Genomic DNA, 21,395 nt, shown 5'->3' on the forward strand with positions numbered 1-21,395 from the left:
TCACAAAATTGCTCTAAGAATTATTTAACTTGTGCACAAATTGCCTAGGTAACCTCTATTCTAATAGAGATCTTTTGCTTAAATGCCAAGCCACTCAACTAACTAATTACAGTTCAATCTTTTCCAGATATGAACCAGCAGCTTCTCATAATGGAGATGTTTATTATCACTTTGATATCACAAATTTACTACAGGAGGAAATACAATTTACAAGAAATAAACGAAATGCAACCCACAGTAAAAAGACAAGATGGTCAAAACCACGTGAATGGTACCATAAAGGAAGGTGAAAGCTCACATGTGTAAGGCAATAATAAAACACCTTTTTCACGGCAAGAATTCATGTTATATCATAGTTTCTCAGTGATCGTTTGGGCCTCTTCCAATTGCCAGCCAGTCAACCCAATAGCTCAAATATATTTGCTTTGATTCTCAGCAATATTAACACTTATACAGGAGGCCTCTACTAAGCTCTTTGTCTCCATTAGCAACTTCTTGGGGCCGTTCTTGTTGCTACCCAGTGATATCAGGGAGCATTGAGAAAAGAGGTAGAGGGGAGGGAAATAGGCCAGGAATCTGAACCATGGTCAGGCCATTGATATTTGCAAGAGTGTTTTGATTAGCAGGGATCAGGGAAGGTATATTTAGTAGGTCGTGAGGTGATGGTAGGCCTTCCTTAGTAATTGTGCCCATTTACTGCAGCTATATTGAATTGTTTTCACAGGATGGAAACAGCTGTCTGCAATACTTGAGTCAGATGATTCCTACAATGGATTCGACAGGTCTCTTAAAGCAATGAAAACAAGCTTGGTAATTCCTCCAAGTCCACTCAGAACATTTGCAGATGCAATAAGGTTGATACCCTGATCGGGTGCTCCTAGCAAGATTCTGTGCTCGTGAGATTCATTGGACAGGAAATTAGGGGCCTGCAGCTTGGATTTTCTATTTGTTAATTTTAAGTGGATGGAAAATCTGAGCTGAGGGTCTGTTTTCCTGATCAACATTTCTTGCGAATGCCACTTCTTAACTAGACCAGGGAATCAACCCTACACAACGGTAAATACAGGGCTAAACATCTCCCAGTTAAGGGCTGATTCCACATCCAAAACTGAAGAAGCTACTTGAATCTCATATACTCTGGTAGCTTTACAGCTGTAAGATGGATTGTGAAATTATTGTTTATCTTTACTGAGTATCATACTAAGGTAAAACATAGGTTAACATTAAAGTACCATTAACGTTCATTTACCCAATTCAGTGTTTGTAATATTCCTCAAATTTTGGTAGTTAACTGAAGAGAGTCCAAATTATTTTTTGACAAATCTTTAGCAGTTAGGAAATATTTGTCAAAGTTTAATTTCTTCCTGAAATAGCATTTTGTTTTGTTCTAGGATCACATTTGAGTATTTTTTGAGATACTATTTGTGGAATTTGATTCAGTAGTCCGTAGGGCTGGATTATATGTGCCCCTGCTGGTGGGTTTGAAGGCAGCTGGTGGTGGGGCGGGGGGAGTGGCAGTGGCAAGTAAAATCCACAGCAGGTGCTGTGCCTGCCATCAACACCGCCCCTGCCCCCACTGCAATTAAAATGGGAACAGAGGGAACCATCGGGCAGCCTACCAACCTTTAGGATAATTGAGGCCCTTAAGTGGCCAACTTATGGCCGCTTAAGGGCCTCATACCACAGGGAGAGACTGATTCCAGTCAGGAAGTCCAGCAGCTTTAGCTGCTCGGATTATTCTGAGGCAATGGGGAGAAGGATCTCATTTACAGGCCCCCTTGGCCCATTTGAGGCATCCACCACAAGGTCACTCACCCACTTCCCTGCCCACTCTCTCTCCCTCTCCCCACCCCCCCACCCCCAAACCTTCACCTGGCTCTCAAACCCCATCACTCACACCCTCATCCACCCACCACACTCTCTCTCCCCTCGCCAAAGCCTGGCAATACCCAGGACTTAACTGTCAGCCAGGGCTCCTCGACATGGTAAACTGCCTGCAGTGGCCACCGCTCCCGGTGCAGGCTCCCCACCCCCAGCTTTATAGCTGGAGGTGGTGGGGACTAAGTCACCCTGTTAAATTCAAGCCTTGGAAAAGTTCTAACTGAGAGATTTTAATTTTATGGGGTGACACTAAAAGCAACATTTATAAATTAATTACACCAATGTCAAAAACCTGCAAAATACCACGTAAGAGGCAAAATCTAAAATGTTATACTCAGCCACCTGAAAATGCCATAATTGTCATTGAGTAGCACTTTGAAAGCATATTTTTCATTCAGTGTGAAAATTGCAGCATACTGAGGCTGATTATTTGTATATTAAGGCTAGTTAAAAATTAGATCTTTTAATACAAAAATTGAATATTAATTTAATCCATTTCGTAGTACTGTACCTAATCATGGGAACTGACATTATCAGAAATTATTACATCTATTTGCTTTCATCAAAATCAACAGCAGTTTTACAGAACAAATTGTTGAAATCTAATGCAAAATAAATATGTACTGCAGAACAGAACTGTCTTCTGCAAAGAAGCGATGTCAAATTAAAGTGGGTAACACTGTCTATGGCTGTAAATAAAAGACAAGGGCATACAATGTGTGAACAAAGTGTCAACAGATTCACTGTATAATATTTTGATTATTATTTACGTACATTCCTTACCTATATACTTTTTAACTTGTGCTTTGTACATTAGTTTTGTGCCTGTTAATAAATTAATTTATTTTAAATTGTGGTAATCTAATGATTGAAAGAGACTATATAGTATGTTTACAAGCTCAGTACATCCCAAAGCACTTTATAGCCAATGAATTATAGTCATTTTTGTAATGCAGGAAAGTTGCCAGCCAAATTGTGCACAGCAAGATTGCTGCTGTTGTTGGCTCAAACAGCAATGTGATAATGAGTAGATAAATTGCTTTCATGAAGTTGATTGAGGAATAATATTGATCATGCAAAATTCCCTTGCTCTTCTTAAAATAGTGCTTTAGAACCTTGTATGCACATCAGGCAGTGAAGTAGGTGCCTCAGTTTAACATTTCATTCCAAAATAAAGTACCTCCAACAGTGCATCATTCCTTCAGTACTTCATTGGAGTGGTACTCAAAAAAGGGAGCAGAGCCATCAGGGCACAAGAATGCCTGCATCTCTTGAGCCACATGGAGCAGATGAACCTCAACATCATGGGGCAAGCTTGACGGAGCCCGTGTCACCAACATTGCTGAGAACATTGAGGATGATATTATGTTCCTGTCTTATGCCCTGTTATGACCACAACCAATGTTATTTGCTGAGCAAGCCAAATCCCAGAGGGAAACTTGTCTTACTGATCATAACCTTTCTATTTGTATTTGTAAAATGAGGGAGGAAAAACTCCTGCTCCCAGAAACATAGGATCCCAGGACCACTTTTTTAGGATCTTAAAATTAAAAGATTTACTAACAAGAAGAAAAAAACTTAAGCACACAAGATTAAAATGACAGTTAAAACAGTCTTACAAAACATTCCCCCCAAAAAACCTCACTTGGGCAGAACACAATCATAAAAGTCCAGTAATATTACCCAAGGCAAAAACTGCTGCTACTTTAATAAAGTATACCACATGACTTTTCACTCTCTTCCACACTGCTGTGGAAATCCAAGAAAGTTCAGAAGCAGGCTGCTTTCTGAAAACAAAGACTTTTCTGGTTTGAAATTGGATGACTGCTTCAAATTCACAACTTTTCTCAGCAGACAGCTAGTCCCAGGGCATTAGCCACCACAGCTCAACTAAACCTATTTCCTTAAACATCTTTTTTTCCTTTCATCTTAGACTCCATTACCCTCAGCACCTCTTTGAGCTCAACTTTTCCAGAATATAAAAATCTTTCAAGTCTTCCTATAGCCTGCACTTTGAGATTAAATACAATTTAATAACCTTCCCTTGTTTACTTATGAAGCCTTTGTAAGTTGTAAAAGTCCATTGTCACTTCTTAACTACCTTTTGGAGCTTATCAGCTAAAAAGTCAAGCCCCTACCTATCACCTAATGCAAATTTTAAAACCCAACTTATATACTCAGTCATTTAACTTCACCATAGCCTTTCATTACAAATGGGTGCATCTAGAACCTTTACCCCTTCATCTCCCAATTTCCACAGACAAGCTGTCTTTACTAAACTTCCCCCCCAGTTTAATCAATCATGGGCACACACAGCCTTCTTTGCGGAATACCACCATAATTCCCAAAATATTGAAAAAACCTATCCATCTTCACAGTCCCTTCTCAACTCTCAACACATTCTCATCCTGCTAGCTAACCTGCTGAGCAAACTGCTGATGATGTGACCATAGATCACTTGCTTCCCACCCCTCTCCCCACCACCTTCCCTTACACCAAAATTTCCTTTGTGATTTCCTGCCTTCAGACACCCAAGAACTGCTGCCTGCCCAGCCAAAGGGGCCCAAGGAGGGACAAAAAATAACAGCACAACACAATGAAGAGGCCAGTCATTTGATCTGATTCCTGAAAGCATCTGCTCAGATATTGCAACCAGGCACTTCAGAGGCTAAGTTAAAGGAGGTGCCTACATGTGTTGTTTTACCAGGCACAAGAACCCATGAACAAGGGCAGGGGGAGAGCACTCCACACTTGCTGAAGGGTGAGGTTGCATACTAGCTTTGCTAGTACTGAGTTTCAGGGCCCAGGATACTGAGGAAAGCTGATGGGCATCTATTATAAAAAGTTAACAGCTCTGAGTGACCTGTCACAGAGGTTGCACATAATGTTGTGGAGCATGGAGGAATCTAGCTCCAATTGTCTCAAGGCTTTGCACAGAGTATGGAGAACAGACTGTCCAAACTGGACTGAGTGGTCAGCTCCATTAACAACACAGTGCTGACAACCATGATGGAGCCTTTGCTGATAGCTTCCATGGCAGCACAGATGGCTCAATGATGTTTCTCATTGTAGCATAGCTTGTGCTCCAGGCCTGATCTGCAGCTGTGTGTGGGTTTCTGACTGGAGTCATAAGCAAAGTCCAGAGAGGATAGTCCTTGATCCCTATTGGCCAACCTGTAACTTAACAGGCTGGTGACTGGTCCTGCTTGCCTATGAAAAAGAAAAGAAACAGAATGGCGTGAAGAGGCAGGTCAGTTGACTTGGAAGGGAATGCCATGGTAATAGTGTGTCCCAGGGAGTGGGACACAGGAAAGCGACAGGGACAAGGTCCCAAAACAGGGTGCCAGACAGGGAAAGGTCCCAAAAAGAAGTCCCAGGTAAGGTTCAAGCCCAGGGGACAAGAATAGGTCCCCTTAAGTGAAGTTAAAGAAAGGAGTAGAATAATAGGTTCTGAATTCAAGAAACAACTACAGAGAGCAGACTTTGAGCAAGGTGGGCATGAGTGGACCCCTGAAGATCTGAGAAGGGCAGCTGAAGGTTAGTGACTCCATGCTGCGGCCTATTGGGGCAAAGTGGTGTTCTGCTTGGCACGGCCGAGGATCTGAGATTGTGCGTGGAAAGTGAAACTTGGGTGTGCTTGGGGATCCAAGGGAAAAGAATCTCAGAAGGTGAAAATTGAAACCCTGTGAGATGGGTTATTGTTGAAGCCATCCAAGTGAGAGCAACTTTTCAAGAAAATCCCAAGGCAAGATCTTCAAATGTGGAGATTGGAAACCCTCATGAGAAAGATGAAGTTTCAATAAGATTGGTTGGCTCACAATGTGACAAAGGTCCGGGTGGGTTGTTGAGAAACCATGAAATCTACTTTGGTCAGCTATTGTGTAGTGTGGTGTGTCTGACCACAGTTTGCCTGTTAATTCACATGTACCTCTTACTTACCCTGAATGTTAGAGTATAAGATACATATTGTACATTGTTTTATCTTTCTGAACTTGTATAGTAAAGTTGATTTATGTTTGTTCCAAACCCGTGGAAACTTGTGGCTTTATTTGCCTAGTAAGAATCTTGACTCTCAAACTTTATCTGCTTTAAACAAAACATTATTTGTCCCCAACCGGATCTCCCCCACATCCTGGGGTTTGGCCAATGATCATAACAATATCAGTGCTTTATTTCTGCTCAACTTGGGAGGCACTTCCACAGTGGGTGACATGGTCCTTGACACAGATTGGGTGCTTGCTTTGGGTAACACTTCCATTCAGTGTGCAAGGGTGACCCCGACCTTCCAGTCACTAGTTTTTTTAATTTTACACCTCACTCCCATTCTGAAATCTCTGTTCTTGGCCTCCCACACTGTCCTACTGAAGCTCAAGAAACAGCACCTTATCTTTCAATTAGGCACTTTATAGCCTTCTAGACTCAACAATTCAGCAATCGTGTTCAACTTTTTCAGGTCATACGCTTCCTTTTCTAGGACAGCAGTTGATTCTGCTATTTCCATTTACTTCTCCTCTAGACCCATTTTTTCTTTACTTGTCCCTTTACCATCTTGTTTTGTCTTATACCATCATTACTTTTCCCACTTAATTTCCTCTGTCTTCTACCCTATCACAGGTCTTCTCTTTTGTTCTTTCCTCCCCTTCCTTCTTTCCCTGCCTCCGTACATCGTAAAACCTGATGATGAGAATCCTCAGCCTGAAATGTTGGCCAGATATTAACCAGGGTGGTTTCCATAGATGGGTCAGGATGGAATTTCAGATGGGAAGCCCAGGAATATATGTTTTCCTGCAGGCTGGAATGTTTTGACTCCATTTTTTTTGTTCATGGGATGTGGGCATCGCTAGCTAGGCCAGCATTTATTGCCCATTGCCCTTGTTCAGAGGCATTTAAGAGTCAACCACATTACTGTGGGTCTGGAGTCACTTGTAAGCCAGACCAGATAAGATTTCCTTCCCTAAAAGGGCATTAGTGAACCAGATGGGTTTTTACAACAATCAGCAATGGTTTCATGGACACCATCAGAACTTAGTTCCAGATTATTATTGAATTCAAATTTCACCATATGCCAATGTGAGACTTGAACCCAGGTCCCCAGAGCATTATCCTGGATCTCTGGAATATTAGTCCAGTGACAATATCACTATGCCACCGCCTCTTCCTATGTTAGAATTCAGATAGCCAGGTGGTGAAGGATAGACCACTGGAAACAAGCTTCTGTACACTTACAAGCTTTTATTTATAGAGGCAAACAATACATATTGTGCACCTCCCACCCAAAGAGCCAAGTTTCAGTGAGGTCCTATATATAATCTTTAGAATGATCGACCTAAACGGAGTTGGTGTATTTGGTGACCGCTTTGGTGCCTTCGGAGACGGCGTGTTTGGCCAATTCCCTTGGCAGCATGAGGCAGATGGCGCTCTGGATCTCCCTGGCTGAGATGGTGTGACACTTGTTGTAGTGAATGAGGTGGGAAGCCTCGGAGGCGATGTGCTCGAAAATGTCGACAATGAAGGAATTCACAATACTCATGGCCTTGCACGAGATTCTGGTGGAAGGGTGGGTCAGGGTCAGCATCCTGTACATGTATGTGGAATAGCTCTGCTTGCGAGATTTTCTCCAGTTCTTAGACGGCTTCTTGGTGACTTTAGTCAGTGACTGTTTCGATGCCTTGCGGGATGCACCACCCTTCGCCACAGCCGCCACCTCAGGCATTCCACTCGACTTGGACCAACTCAAGTAGCTGAGTCCCCAGTTAATGCCCATCACTTGAACACAACTAAATGCCCAAAGAATTTACAATTAACATGGCATATATCTTTAGCCTTTTACAAGCTCCATGCATGAAAGTCAGCCTGATTTACAGGTTGAGCTTCTGGTAAGGTGGGGAGAGCTCCAGAGAAGCAGCAGGAATAGGTACAGCCAATCCATGACTTTGGGGGTCTGATCCCAGGAGGGTGGGGTGGAAGGGAGGTTCCGATCCCCATCTCCATGGTTCCTTATATGTGGGAAGAGAGTCTGATGTGGGTGAACTGTGAGGGGATGGGCACCAGGCTGAAGCATTCCTGGCCCTCAAGCAGTGCTCTAAATGCACTCAACTTTTCCCAAAGTCTGTCATCTTTCTTCAAGGTCACTCTTCAAGTGCTGGGTTTCTCAAGATCTGGGGAATCCAGCCAGCCACTGTTAAACCTGCAAAGTAGATTAAACCAGAGATAAAAACAAAAAACTGCGGATGCTGGAAATCCAAAACAAAAACAGAATTACCTGGAAAAACTCAGTAGGTCTGGCAGCATCGGCGGAGAAGAAAAGAGTTGACGTTTCGAGTCCTCATGACCCTTCAACAGAACTGTACATCAAATTGCAAGCATAAATCAGTAAAGAGTCAAGAGGCCTGAGCTCTATCCCACTAAGAGGTTTTCTCCGTTAGTTGAGTCTCCATTGAAAGCAGAATAACTGCAGCCTCCGTGTTAAATAGATTAAACTAGAGGCTGCCAGACCCACTAAATTTTTTAATTGCCAGCCCTCTTCCTGTGAGGCATTGTAGGCGTTTTGGGATCGGGTTTCAGGTTTTAAAAAATTTAACTTTGGACCCAACTCCAGCCCGCCTGTTTTCGGGGACTAAAGTTCAGTCTGTAAACTCTGTTTTTCTCTCGCCACAGATGCTGTTTAACCTGGTTGAATTTCTACAGCTAATAGTGACTAAGAAATAATACGATTTGTAACAAAGTTTAACACAGAGGCTGCAGTTATTCTGCTTTCAATGGAGACTCAACTAACTGAGAAAACCTCTTAGTGGGTTAGAGCTCAGGCCTCTTGACTCTTTACTGATTTATGCTTGCAATTTGATGTACAGCTTAAACTAATTTACGTTTGTTTTTAGTCCGCAGGGGGTCTGACACATGTCAAGTTAGCTTTTAGTAAGGAGTGTTGCTGTGGAGTTCTGCAATTCATTAGCAGACTCGCTTCCTAGCACAATTAAAGAAGTTGCATCGTCAATTCAGTCAAAGCACAGCTATATTGCCAGCCTGGAAGATTAGCACTGCAGCAGAGTCACTGCCAATTCACTGCTGCTATTCAGACTGTTTAATTTTTTTCAGCATAGATCTTTTGACTGTTGTAATAACAATCATACGGACTCGAAACGTTAACTGTTCCTCTCCGCAGATGCTGCCAGACCTGCTGAGTTTTTCCAGGTAATTTTATTTTTATTTTTGTTTTGGATTTCCAGCATCGCAGTTTTTTGCTTTTATCTTTGTAATAATTTAATTACCAGGCCACTAATGGTGACACACACAGTTGTGTAATATTAAAACTCACTTGCTGACTACCTCTCTAACCCAACCACTCCACTTTCATTTTTCTACATCCTCTTCATAAAAGCAATAACCTCATTATCACAGAATCACAGAATCACAGTGCAGACGAGGCCCAGAAGAGGTAGCAGGACAGGTATCAAGGTATGGCCCTTCGGCCCATTGAGTCTGCACTGATACGTGAGAATATATTAGTTTAATTCAGCCAAGGAGTTGTTTGTTTTCAGTCCCAATACTCATTTTTCATATCATTAAATAAATTGTTGGGAGTCAGGAGGTAGAGATAGATGTACCCTATAAGAAAGCTGCATTGAAGAATGAAGTGGAGCTACAGCTGAATGCATAGGCTGCCGAAACAGGTCACTTTTTTTGCTCAATAACATTTTACTGGTCACCCACTCTTTCTCCTGAAAAATGTTGGGCATCTGACTCCTGTATGTAAATGACCCCAGGACTGGAAATACAGATGGGGTTAGGAAGGCATCTTGCAGCCAAACAGGAGTCTCCCACACCCCCACAAGAGATGCGACAAATTGGGAAGTTAGGCAGACGGACCTAAGCCAAATGATTGTATCTACTGATGACATAAATAATCACATTTTAAACAAAAATATTTTGAAACAACTGAAAGGAACAAGAAAGGTATTAAAGTTATCACTTTTAATTTTTAACCTGGTAATAAAATCTAAAAATCATTTGAATACATAATTTGAATTCATGTAGCAGGCAATGAATACTAACAGTGATGCTCCTTAAACCTTTGTGCAATTGGCGCACATTATAAACTACAATGTTATCTCTGTTATGCTTCGATATGGAATCATAGCAATTTATGACACAGAGGAAGCCTTTCAGCCTATCGCATCTGTGCTGGTTGAAAAATATCTATCCAGCTTAATCCCACTTTCCAGCCCTTGATAAGTAGCCCTGTGGGTTACGGCACTTCAAGAGCATATATAAGTACTTTTTAAATGTAATGAGGTTTTCTGCCTCAACCATCCTTTCAGTTAGTTCCAAACCCCTACCAGCCTCTAAGTGAAAACATTTCTCTTGAACTCCCCCCAATCCTTCTACCAATTACTTTAAATCCATGACCCCTGGTTATTAACTTCTCTGTTAATAGAAATACAGTCTGCCTTTTCACTCCATCTAGGCCCTCATAATTTTATATACCTAAATTAAATATCCCCTCAACTTCTCCTGATACAAGGAAAACAACCCCAGCTTTTCCCAGCCTTTCCTCACAGCTAAAGGACCTGGAAGCAGCCTCATAAATCTCTTATGTACCTTCTCTAGTGTGATCACATCTGTCCTGTAATGTAGTAACCAGAACTATGGGCAGCATTCCAGCTGTGACCTAAGTAGCGTTCTATAAAGTTCTAGCATAACTTCCCTGCTCTTATATTCTATGCTTCGGCTAATAAAGGAAAGTATCCGATATACCTTGATACCTGTCCTGCTACCTCCTGGGATGGCTGGGATTTTCTGGCCCCGTTGCGGGCGGGACCCACCGTGGGCGAGGTGGCACCCAGCCAGAAGTCCATTGACTTGTGGCAGGACCGGACGATCCTGGCGACTGGTGGGCGCGGAAAATCCCGCCCGATATGTGACATGCATTCCAATGTGTCTTTGCTCCTCTACACAACTCAGGATCCTACCATTTATTGTGTAATCCCCAGCCTTGTTTGCCCTCCCCAAATACATCACCTGACACCGCTTTGGGTTGAATTTCATTTGCCATTTTTCTGCCTTCTTCCTGCAGTCTGCAGCTTTCTCCCTCACTATCTGCCACATGATCAATCATCTGTAAACTTCTTAATCAGGCCCTCTCTATTTAAGTCCAAATCATTGAAATATAGCACAAAAAGCTGAGCCATGCAAAACACCAACATATTTTTCTTTTGTGGGCAGATAAAATAGGTCTATTCATAACACAGAATCCTTATATATGCAAGGAAATATGTTAACTATAATGAATTAAGAAAACCAAATAAACAGGGACAAAATATTTAGCTCAGTGGGCAGGCGCATGCGTAAAATGGCATGCGTTGACGTCGGGTGAGCGTTTCTACGTCAACATGCAGTTACGCGATATTTCAGTCGGCAGGCACGTGCCGGAGTTGGTAGCACACTGCTGACAATTAAAAAGCCTGGTTATTAAAAGAAATCTTCGCTGCCGGTCCAACCTTACGGTTGGCGGGCAGGTGAAAAGGCCAAGCGGCCTTTGAACTTTTTAGGAAACCTCATCCACGGGTGGGATGAGGTTTGCTAAAGCAAATAAAAATAAAATAACAAATTTAAAATTTAATTAATAACATATCCCTGCTCATGTGCCATAGTCACGTGTGACATAGTCACATGAGGGGACATGTTTTATTACATTTTTTGTACCTTTATTTTTTTTTTGAAAATTCTTCATCTCCCTGAGGCAGCTCTGTGCCTCAGGGAGACCCACTCACCCTCCTCCCCCTGCCCACACAGGCAGTGCTGAGCGCTGCTGCTCACGTTTCACGCTGGGCGGGCCTTAATTGGCTCGTCAGTGTGAAATTGCCTTCCGGCCTCGAACGTGGGCTGTGGTTGGCTTCCTGGCTGCCCCTGCCCACCCCCGCCGAGCCCGCCCAACAAGGACAAAATTCTGCCCCAGGTGGCTGCTTAAAGCATTGTAATGATCCAAACATCAAATTCCAATGTAACTAAAACATTTCCCATCCACTCCAGCTACACAGAATTTCTGGTCCAAGCATAACATTTATGTTTTTTAAAATTCCATATAAAATATTCATCTAAAAATTAAAACAGAAAATGTTGAAAGCAACAAGTGGCATAGCACTATTAACATTGCAAAAACAAGGGGCAGAATTGTCCCAGATTTGCACAAACTGTGGTAGCAGGCGGGGAAAACCTTGTTTTACTCGCCAGTCGCAATGGCGGCTTTTCACACCATATCGTCCCATACCCACCTCATTCATTATACAGCCACAGGAAACACACGGTCTCTCTGGCAGGCGTCCTCCAATTTGCCCACCACTTTGTTACCTTGCCACATCCTCACGCAGGTCACTGCATTTAAATTGCTGCCACGTGCACACTTCTCAATGCTTGCAGCCCAGGACTGATCCAGTGAAGACATGTCCCCAAAAGCCAAGGAGATAGCAGCCCACCGATTCAGTGACACATTTAGAATATTGTGAGCAATTTTGGGCCCCGTACCTCAGGAAGGATGTGCTGGCCCTGGAGAGGGTCCAGAGGAGGTTCACGAGAAAGATCCCACGAATGAAAGGCTTAACATATGAGGAACGTTTGAGGACTCTGGGTCTATACTCGATGGAGTTTAGAAGGATGAGGGGGGATCTGATTGAAATTTACAGAACACTGAAAGGACTGGATAGAGTGGAAGTGGGGAAGATGTTTCCATTAGTAGGAGAGACTAGGACCCGAAGGCACAGCCTCAGAGTAAAGGGAAGACCTTTTAGAACAGAGATGAGGAGAAACTTCTTTAGCCAGAGAGTGGTGAATCTATGGAATTCATTGCCACAGAAGGCTGTGGAGGCCAGGTCATTGAGTGTATTTAAGACCGAGATAGATAGGTTCTTGACTGGTAAGGGGATCAAAGGTTACGGGGAGAAGGCGGGAGAATGGGGTTGAGAAACTTATCAGCAATGATTGAATGGCGGAGCAGACTCGATGGGCCGAATGGCCTAATTTCTGCTCCTATGTCTTATGGTCTTATGTGGAGGAGACCGCATTGGGAGCAGCGAATGCAGTAAACTAAATTGAGGGTTCAATTCCGCGTTCAAAGGATCATCCTCCGCCATTTCCGCCAACTCCAGCATGATGCCACCACCAAACACATCTTCCCTTCAACCCCCCCTTGGCAGCATTCTGCAGGGACTGTTCCCTCCGGGACACCCTGATCCACTCCTCCATCACCCCCTATACCTCAACCCCCTCCCACGGCGCCTTCCCATGCAACCACAGAAGGTGCAAAACCTGCCCCTTTACTTCCCCTCTCCTCACTGTCCAAGGGCCCAAACACTCCTTTCAAGTGAAGCAGCACTTAATTTGCACTTCCCTCAATTTAGTCTACTGCATTTGCTGCTCCCAATGCGGTCTCCTCTACATTGGAGAGACCAAATGCAGACTGCTTTGTGGAACACCTTCAGTCTGTCCGCAAGCATGACCCAGACCTCCCTGTCGCTTGCCATTTCAACACACCACCCTGCTCTCATGCTCACATGTCCGCCCTTGGCCTACTGCAATGTTCCAGTGAAGCTTAACGCAAACTGGAGGAACAGCACCTCATCTTCCGACTAGGCACTTTACAGCCTTCTGGACTGAATATTGAGTTCAACAACTTCAGATCATGAACTCTCTCCTCCATCCCCATCCACTTTCCGATCCCCCTTTTTCCAATAATTTATCTCCACCTTTTAGCCTATTTCAATCCCTTCCCCCCACTCCACCCCCACTGGGGCTATCTGTCACTTGCTCATCCTGCTTTCTACCCTTAATGTCACCATTAGCAGACTCCTTAGCTAATATCACCATCGTCAACACCCCTTTGTCCTTCTGTCTATGACATCTTTGGCAATCTCTTCTTTGCCTCCACCTATCACTAGCCCTCTATCCAGCTCTACCTGTCTCACCGCCCCCCTCAATCAGCTTATATTTCACTTCATTTCTATATTTCCTTAGTTCTGATGGAGAGTCATACGGACTCGAAACGTTAACTGTATTCCTCTCCGCAGATGCTGTCAGACCTGCTGAGTTTTTCCGTTTTTGTTTTTGTTTTTGTTTCAGATTTCCAGCATCTGCAGTATTTTGCTTTTAACTCAAAATAGCTTTTTCACCACATCATAGTTGACCGATATTTCTTCAGAAAGTGAAGCATATACCTCAAGCCCCCTACCTAATAACTTAGATTGTAATAATAATATTCAGTTTTCCTGTGGCCATTTCATCTGTTTAGCCAGCTTCTCAAATGAAATAAAGAATGCTTCAATATCTGTTTCCTCAAACTTTGGAAGAGCTTGTACAAATTTAAACATATCCTCACTGGGTTCTACTCTCAAGATAAATCCTTCCTCTCCTACTGACGTCTCGTTTCTAACTGCCAATATTTTCCGTTGGAATTCTCTTTCTCTCTCTTTCTCTTTCCTCCTTCTCCATCTTCGCAATTCCTAATTCCCTTTTAAAAGCCATTTCTCTGTCCTTTGCTTTTAACTCAAGCTTTTTCATTTGCAACTGAAGTCTCACCACCTCCAGCTGTGACTCACTAATGTCAGGTTTCACTTCCAACTGTAGATGCTGTGCTATACTTTTATCAGATTTCCTAGCTCCTGCAGGTAACCCTAATTGTAAGTTATCTGCCAACTCTGTTACCTTGCTGTTGGTTATTTTCTCCAACCCAATGAGAGTTACCTCTTCTACTCCCAGGCAAGTTTTAGCATTTTCTAAAGCCATCTTGCAGTCTCACCATTTCTAAAATACCTCACATACTCATGAATTCAAAGAGCCTCTCATACTCATTATCTTTAAGATTCACCAATTCCTAACCAATCAAGGAATTAGAAATATAATTTATCCCAGCAATTGTTATGACCGATGCAGTTGGTAAAGTGGAGTTATTTTTTAAAATCCCAGAGGGAAACTTTAAACAACTGTCATAACCAATAATTTTAAGTGTTATGTTTGAGATGCAACTCTAAACTCAGAGATCAGACCATTAGTTCTCGAGGTTTTACATTAAACTAAATGAAACATTTTATTAATTTACACTGTTAAAATATATGTACACATGGCTACAAATTACTGCTTTCATAACTTTTAACAAATTCCCAAACTAATCTCCATTAAGGCAGCAGCAACCCATAGACTTAATCAAACACCAGGTAAAGCATTTTCACCTTATAAATTCAAAATGAGGTTCTTTTCACTGTGGAGCCAGTTGGAGGCTTGCAGCTGCCTTTTGATCTTACATTGCCTCTGCCCTGTAACCTGAAAACTACTGAAGTTATACCTACCACCACTGCTTGAATTCAAATTCTCATTGTCTCACCAGCCTCTTTGAACTCCACCTTTTAACAATAAAACCCCTTTCATAATACCAATTTTATTTGTAATATAAACATATTGCTTGTTAACTGCTAGAAAAGCGTCAAGTTTTCATCCCACTTCTTGAATGCTCTATTCAAAAAATGCAAATGCACGCTATCTCTTTTACATTTCAAAACTAGTACAGGTCAAAGCACCCAGACTAGCTGGTTTTAATCCAATTTAAAAATACCCGCAGATTGAACCTCTGTTTTAAAAGAAAAATATTTTCCAGATTATTATATACATTAATAGCTTCATGACACTTGATTAGTCTGTGAGACAGCTGCCCAATTTTGGCACTAGCCCCCAGAGGAGGAATTTGCAGGGTCAACAGGGCTGTTGTCAAGAGCCAACCACATTGCTGTGGGTCTGTAGTCACGTGTAGGCCAGGCCAGGTAAGGATGACAGATTCCCTTCCCTAAAAGACATTAGTGAACCAAATGGGTTTTTACAACAATCAACAATGGTTTCACAGTCATCATCAGACTTTTAATTCCACATTTTTATTGAATTTAAATTCCACCATCTGCCGCGGTGGGATTTGCAACTGGGTCATTACCAGAACATTAACCTGGGTCTCTGTATTACTGGTCCAGCGACAATACCACTACGCCATCGCCTCCCCCAAGCGGTGATCAAGTGGTGCCCACATGTGCGCGTATGTGGACCATGGAGACCCTGGTCCAACAGAACACAGAAGTGCATGCAGACCTGCACTCAATCGTGGTAGCTATGGGTGAGTTCCTGCAGTGGCAATGCAAGAGGAAAACAGGGCACTTCAATATTTCAATATCCCTCCAGGTGCTCCTTTCCCTCAAGGAGTCAGGCAGGGGCCCTCGGGCACCTGAAGGGAGGCGGAGCGGCAGCTGGACACCCCTGGGTCATACACTCAGGAATTTCAGAGGTTGTCCTCTTGCTCCAAGTCCACCTTGCCTGTGACCCCCTCAACCTCATCCTCTGTCACCGCAGAGGGAGCAGCTGGCCACAGGAGGACAGCCAAAGCAAGCCGGGGCCCTCAAGGGCTCAGCTCTCCAGAGGACTCATGCCGAAATCATCAGAGTCAACAGGGCCAACCATTGCACAGGCTCTCTCCACCCCTGCTGCGGATGTCAGGGCAGCACCTAGAAGAAGTGGTAGGCCTATAAAATTTAAGAATTTCTGATCACGTGGTTGCACAGTTTAACATATTTTGTCACTTTGTAATCTGAAAATATATCTCACTTTCACTGAGTAATGTGTAATGGTGTCTTTAAGCTTCACTCACAGGCGTTGCAAGTCCTCCCCCTGCATTTCCACCACCCAACCCCTCCCCCCACCCACCAGCAGTTGAGCTGCATGCAGCCAGACCAGGAGTGATTCTGGAAGGAAAATGGTCTGTGTGGTGAGGCCTTTGGAGCCTCATGCAACCACTCTCCCAAGCACTCGGAGCCTTCCTCCATCACACTCATCTCAATGTCCCAAGCATTTTCAATGCTGCCTGCTGGGGTTCTCTTTCAGTTTTCCAGCTGAACTGACCTGTAGCTCCGCCCACCCACTGACGGAACTCCCATGCAGCACCTGTGCCCACCCAACACGAGGTTCCTTTCACTTTCAATTTTAGAAGCATGGTGATTGGTAAATATGTCTTCACTCCCCTGTCCTTTCCCCTGCCCAGTCACCCATCACTGTTGACACCCCCAGCATCACCTTCCACCTCCCCACTATCACCTACCAACCCAAACCCTTTTCTTTCCAGGATGTCCAGGTGAACATGCACGTTCCCTACCTCCCTGAGAATCTCATCTCCACCCACAATGACCTCCATGACCTCCTCCTCCCCACCCCCAGGGTCCATGTCTGCCTCCGAGTCCCCATCAACCACACTCGCTGTCACTTCTACCACTATCGTCGCACCCTCAACCCCACCTTCCCCCCCACCCCCCAACCCCCGCAACCCTACTGGCTCACTCTGCCATCTCTTATTCTCACCATTCCATCCTACCACATCCACATGCACTTCGCTCCCCAGGAGGCAGTCATCGACTCCACAGACCCCACCCTTGCACGTTCTCATGGACATCTTTCCCTTACTCCTTCCTCCGCCCTTACTTCTTCATCCACCCTTACTCCTTCTTCCCCTTGGACTCCTTCCGCCCTCCAAACTCCTTCCTCCCCCCAGAGTCCTTCCTCTCTCCGAACTCCTTCCCCCGCTCTGAACCCCTTCCCTTACACCTTCCTCCCCCTTACACCTGCCTCCTCAGTTGCCACATTCTCCCCCCTTAAATCCTCCTCCCCGATAGTCCCTTACCCACACACCAACCCCTCCACCACCCCAGTATACTATCCTCTCCCAGTCAAACCTAGACCTTCCTCTCCGCCCCTCGATGATCATCCATAGCAGACCATAGCCAAGATACTGCGGTCCCAAAGTAGACCCCAGACATCAACGGTGACCTTACACCTTCTGTGAGCTGCTTCGCGGTAGATCCATGTGTTATGACCCAGCAGTTGGTAAAGCTGAGTTATTTAAAAATCCCAGAGGGAAACTTTAAACAACAGTCATAACCTATAATTTTAAGTGGCATGTTCGAGATGCAACTCTAAATTCAGGAATCAGACCACCAGTTCTCGAGAGGTTTTTATATTAAAGTAAATTAAACATTTTATTAAATTACAACACATTAAACACATACACATGGCTACAAATTGTTATTATCATAACTTATAACAAATTCCCAGACTAATCTCCATTAAGGCAACAGCAACCCAGAGACAAAGCATTTTCACCTTACAAATTCAAAATTAAATTTCTTTCACTTCAGTTCCTGTGGAGACAGTAGAAGGCTTACAGCAGCTTTGATCTTACATTGCCTCTGCTCTACACACACAAAACTGCTGAAGTTATACCTAGCACAGCTCATTGAATGTAAATTCTCATTGTATCACCAGCCTCTTTGAAATCCAGCTCTTCTAACAATAAAACCCCTTTCGTAGTACCAATTTTATTAATAATATAAACATATTGCTTGATCTCTGTTAGCTAGGGGCAAGAATTCACCCCCCTTCTTGAATGCTCTATTCAAAAAAATGCAAATGCACTCTACCTCTCTTACATCTCAAAACTAGTACACATCAAAGCACCCAGACCAGCTGGCTTTAATCCAATTAGGACGCACCCACAGACTAAACCTCTGTTTTTAAAAGAAAAAAACTTCCGATAATATGTACATTAATAGCTTCATGACACCATGTCCACCAGGATCCATCCAGCATGCGATGCACGTTTTCCTGCAAGATCCCATAGCTGTAGGGCTCCAGCATCTTCTGCTCCTTGGATATCCAAGATGTGGGCAAGGCCCTAACAGCAAGTCCCGACTTCTGCATATTACACCGTCAAGATGTGTTCTGGGCCATGTGTTGTCCTGCTGATGTGGGCAATAAATTTGATGTGGCGGGATGATTCAGGTGAGCAGGGCTTATAATTAGATGCAGATGTATTAAAATGATGTTCCTGATGTCCATCAGCAAGAAAGGCGGCCCAGATCACAAACTGGTTTAACAATGGCGTGAAACCAATATTTGGCCTTCCTATCGTTTGTCTGCTCATGCGCACCAGGACGCCCAATGCCAATGGAGACTCACTTGTATTTTGAAAAAAAGATTGAAGTAATTTTATTTTAACGTTAAAATATGTTGTTGGTTGTTATTCTGCTACTAATAAGTATTTTTCTTAAATATTCCTGAAAAGAGAATCATGTTGCCAAATCTTTTCATCTTGGGGTTCTTCGGAATAAATGCAAGAATGCCAAAGTTCAAACGATCACAACAATTTATACTGCAGGAGGAAAGGGTGCTGTCTGGTTGAAAAGTCAACTTTGATTGGTCAAGGTGTTGCCATGGAGAAAACAACAGGGAACCAAAGACACTCCAAGCTCGCAGTAATTCAAAAAAGGTGCAAGGTTAGAACATATTCCTTTTGTTTGCAGAGAACAAGTCCATGTGTATGAATGTATGTTGCTTCTAGCAAGTGTAAGTGAGCCATGTTACAAGCTCAACTGATTATTTTAACTTGTTAGTGTAGCATTTAGCACACTGAATTGTTCTTGCTGAGACAAATTCATTCTCAATACCTAACATCTCAAATTTATGGGCAGGATTTTCCGCTCAGCGTGTGGGTGCATGCCCAACTCGCCCAAGCGTGAAATAACACGCAATGACGTTGGGTGAGCGTCCCAATGTGATCGCACGCTTGTGTGATATTTCGGTTGGCGGGCATGCATGAGAGTCGGCCACGCTCCCGTTGACAATTAAGAGGCCTGTAAAGGCCATTAATCAATTAATTAAGCGCTATTTTTTGCTGCCCGTCCAATGTTATGGTTGGAGGGCAGGCGAACCAGCCAGGCGGCCTTTGGATTTTTGAGGAAACCTCATCCAAGGGCAGGATGAGGTTTCCAATTTAATTTAAAAAAATGTTTGGGCAGAATTTTTATCATCGACATGTTTAGGTGAGTGATTCTTATGGGTGGACATTTTTTCCAGGATTTTAAAATCCTTATTTAAGGGTTCAAAATTCTTCAACTCCCTGAGGCAGCTGTCTGCCTTCAGGGAGCCTTCATTGTGCACCCCGCCACCCCCCCACCAAACCGCCCCACCGCACCTGCACTGACTTCAGCACTCACCCTCCTCCCACCCCCACCCCAGCAGCACTGAGCCTTTCAGTGCACGTTTCACGCTGGTTGGCCGTTAATTGACCAGCCAGTGTGAAATAGGGGTCGGAGGCTGATCGCAGGCAGCGGGCCATTTCCCGGCCACTACCAGGCCTGCCCTCCACACTTGCCTGATGACCTCAAAATCCTGCCCTATGATTCTCATCATTGTGCTTTAATCATTTCAAACGCTGGAAACCACCACCATCCAGCCCCACCCCGAACCCACCTCTCCTCTCCATCTCTGAAACCTTTTCCAGCCCTACAAACCTTTATCCCTTTGACCTGCCCATTACTTTGATTCAGGCCTCTTATGCACCACCACATGACCCCTCTCTGGCCCACTCTTGGTGGCTGTGCCTTCAGCTAAAAAGGTCCCACATTCTGGACTCCCTCTCCTCCACCCAGTAATCTCAACCTCCATCTTCTCTTAAAGTCATCATTAATATTCATCTCTTCGACTACAGGTTTCCGATCACACCTACCAATACCTGATATATTGTTTTCACATACATCTTTTGATGTGAAACATTTTGGGGGAATTACCTATATTAAAGGCACTGTATAAGTACAAGGTATTGTTGTCAAATTAGGCATTTAGCCGGGTAGCATTCCTGAACAGTTTTGCCCAGTGTTTCTGCAACATTTGAAACATGTTACAACATGCTGCAGCCAACTACTTAATCAATGACTGGATTATTGCAGATTAAAATTCTTTATAAAAAGTAATATGTACAAAACATAGTAATATTGAATTCATTTATCCTATCAAGATATGCTAAAATCTACCTTAAATGAACATGTGTATTATATGGTTCCTCTGATTCCCACTAATAAATTTGAACCTGAAACCTGGGGGCACAATCACATCACAATAGGGTTAGTTAAGGAATTTCATTCTGAAACAGGAACTTTATACTGACTGTAGTAGGAGAACTCCTTTTCATTATATTAATGGAAAAATAAAATCTAAACCGTTCACAGTGACATGGAGCAAAATTCTGCATAAACAGATCTCTGAAATGGCAGAAACCTGACAATCTTCTGGGCTGATGTAGAAAAGTGACAATTAGCTGACAATATTTGCTGGCCAAGGGAAGTGGTTTTCTACTCAAACGGGATATTACTGAACATATTTCCTTCATGGTGCTGATACCAAGGGATTGGGGATATGTAGAAAGTAAAACTGTAATGTTCAGTGTTCTGCAGTAGAGGGGTTTTTTCCACCAATCTCAAGTAGGTAAATAGTAGATAAATGCTCAAGCATTCACATCTGAAATTATTTTCCAATTTAGAGCTGATTTAAAATCTTCTGGACTATCTTGGTGGAGTCTCTAGCACAAAAGACTGAGAAATTGCAGCGAATAAAGACTCAGTGATGTCATTACATTGCTGTGTGCAGGTATGTGTGGGTGATGTCAC

General features: G+C 43.4%; 1 protein-coding gene across 1 annotated transcript in view; it reads left to right on the plus strand.

Annotated features, from left to right (window-relative positions):
- The window catches only part of LOC144691952 (organic solute transporter subunit alpha-like), a 54,339-nt gene extending 53,649 nt beyond the window's left edge, over nucleotides 1-690 (plus strand). The window contains exon 8 of the mRNA XM_078560518.1: nucleotides 128-690. Coding sequence (XP_078416644.1) covers nucleotides 128-306 — 179 coding nt within the window. The 3' untranslated portion in view covers nucleotides 307-690. The remainder of the gene's footprint in view (nucleotides 1-127) is intronic.
- The last annotated feature ends 20,705 nt before the right edge of the window (nucleotides 691-21,395 follow it).

Source organism: Cetorhinus maximus, chromosome 16 (assembly GCF_964194155.1).
Source record: "Cetorhinus maximus chromosome 16, sCetMax3.hap1.1, whole genome shotgun sequence".
Taxonomy (NCBI): Eukaryota; Metazoa; Chordata; class Chondrichthyes; order Lamniformes; family Cetorhinidae; genus Cetorhinus; species Cetorhinus maximus.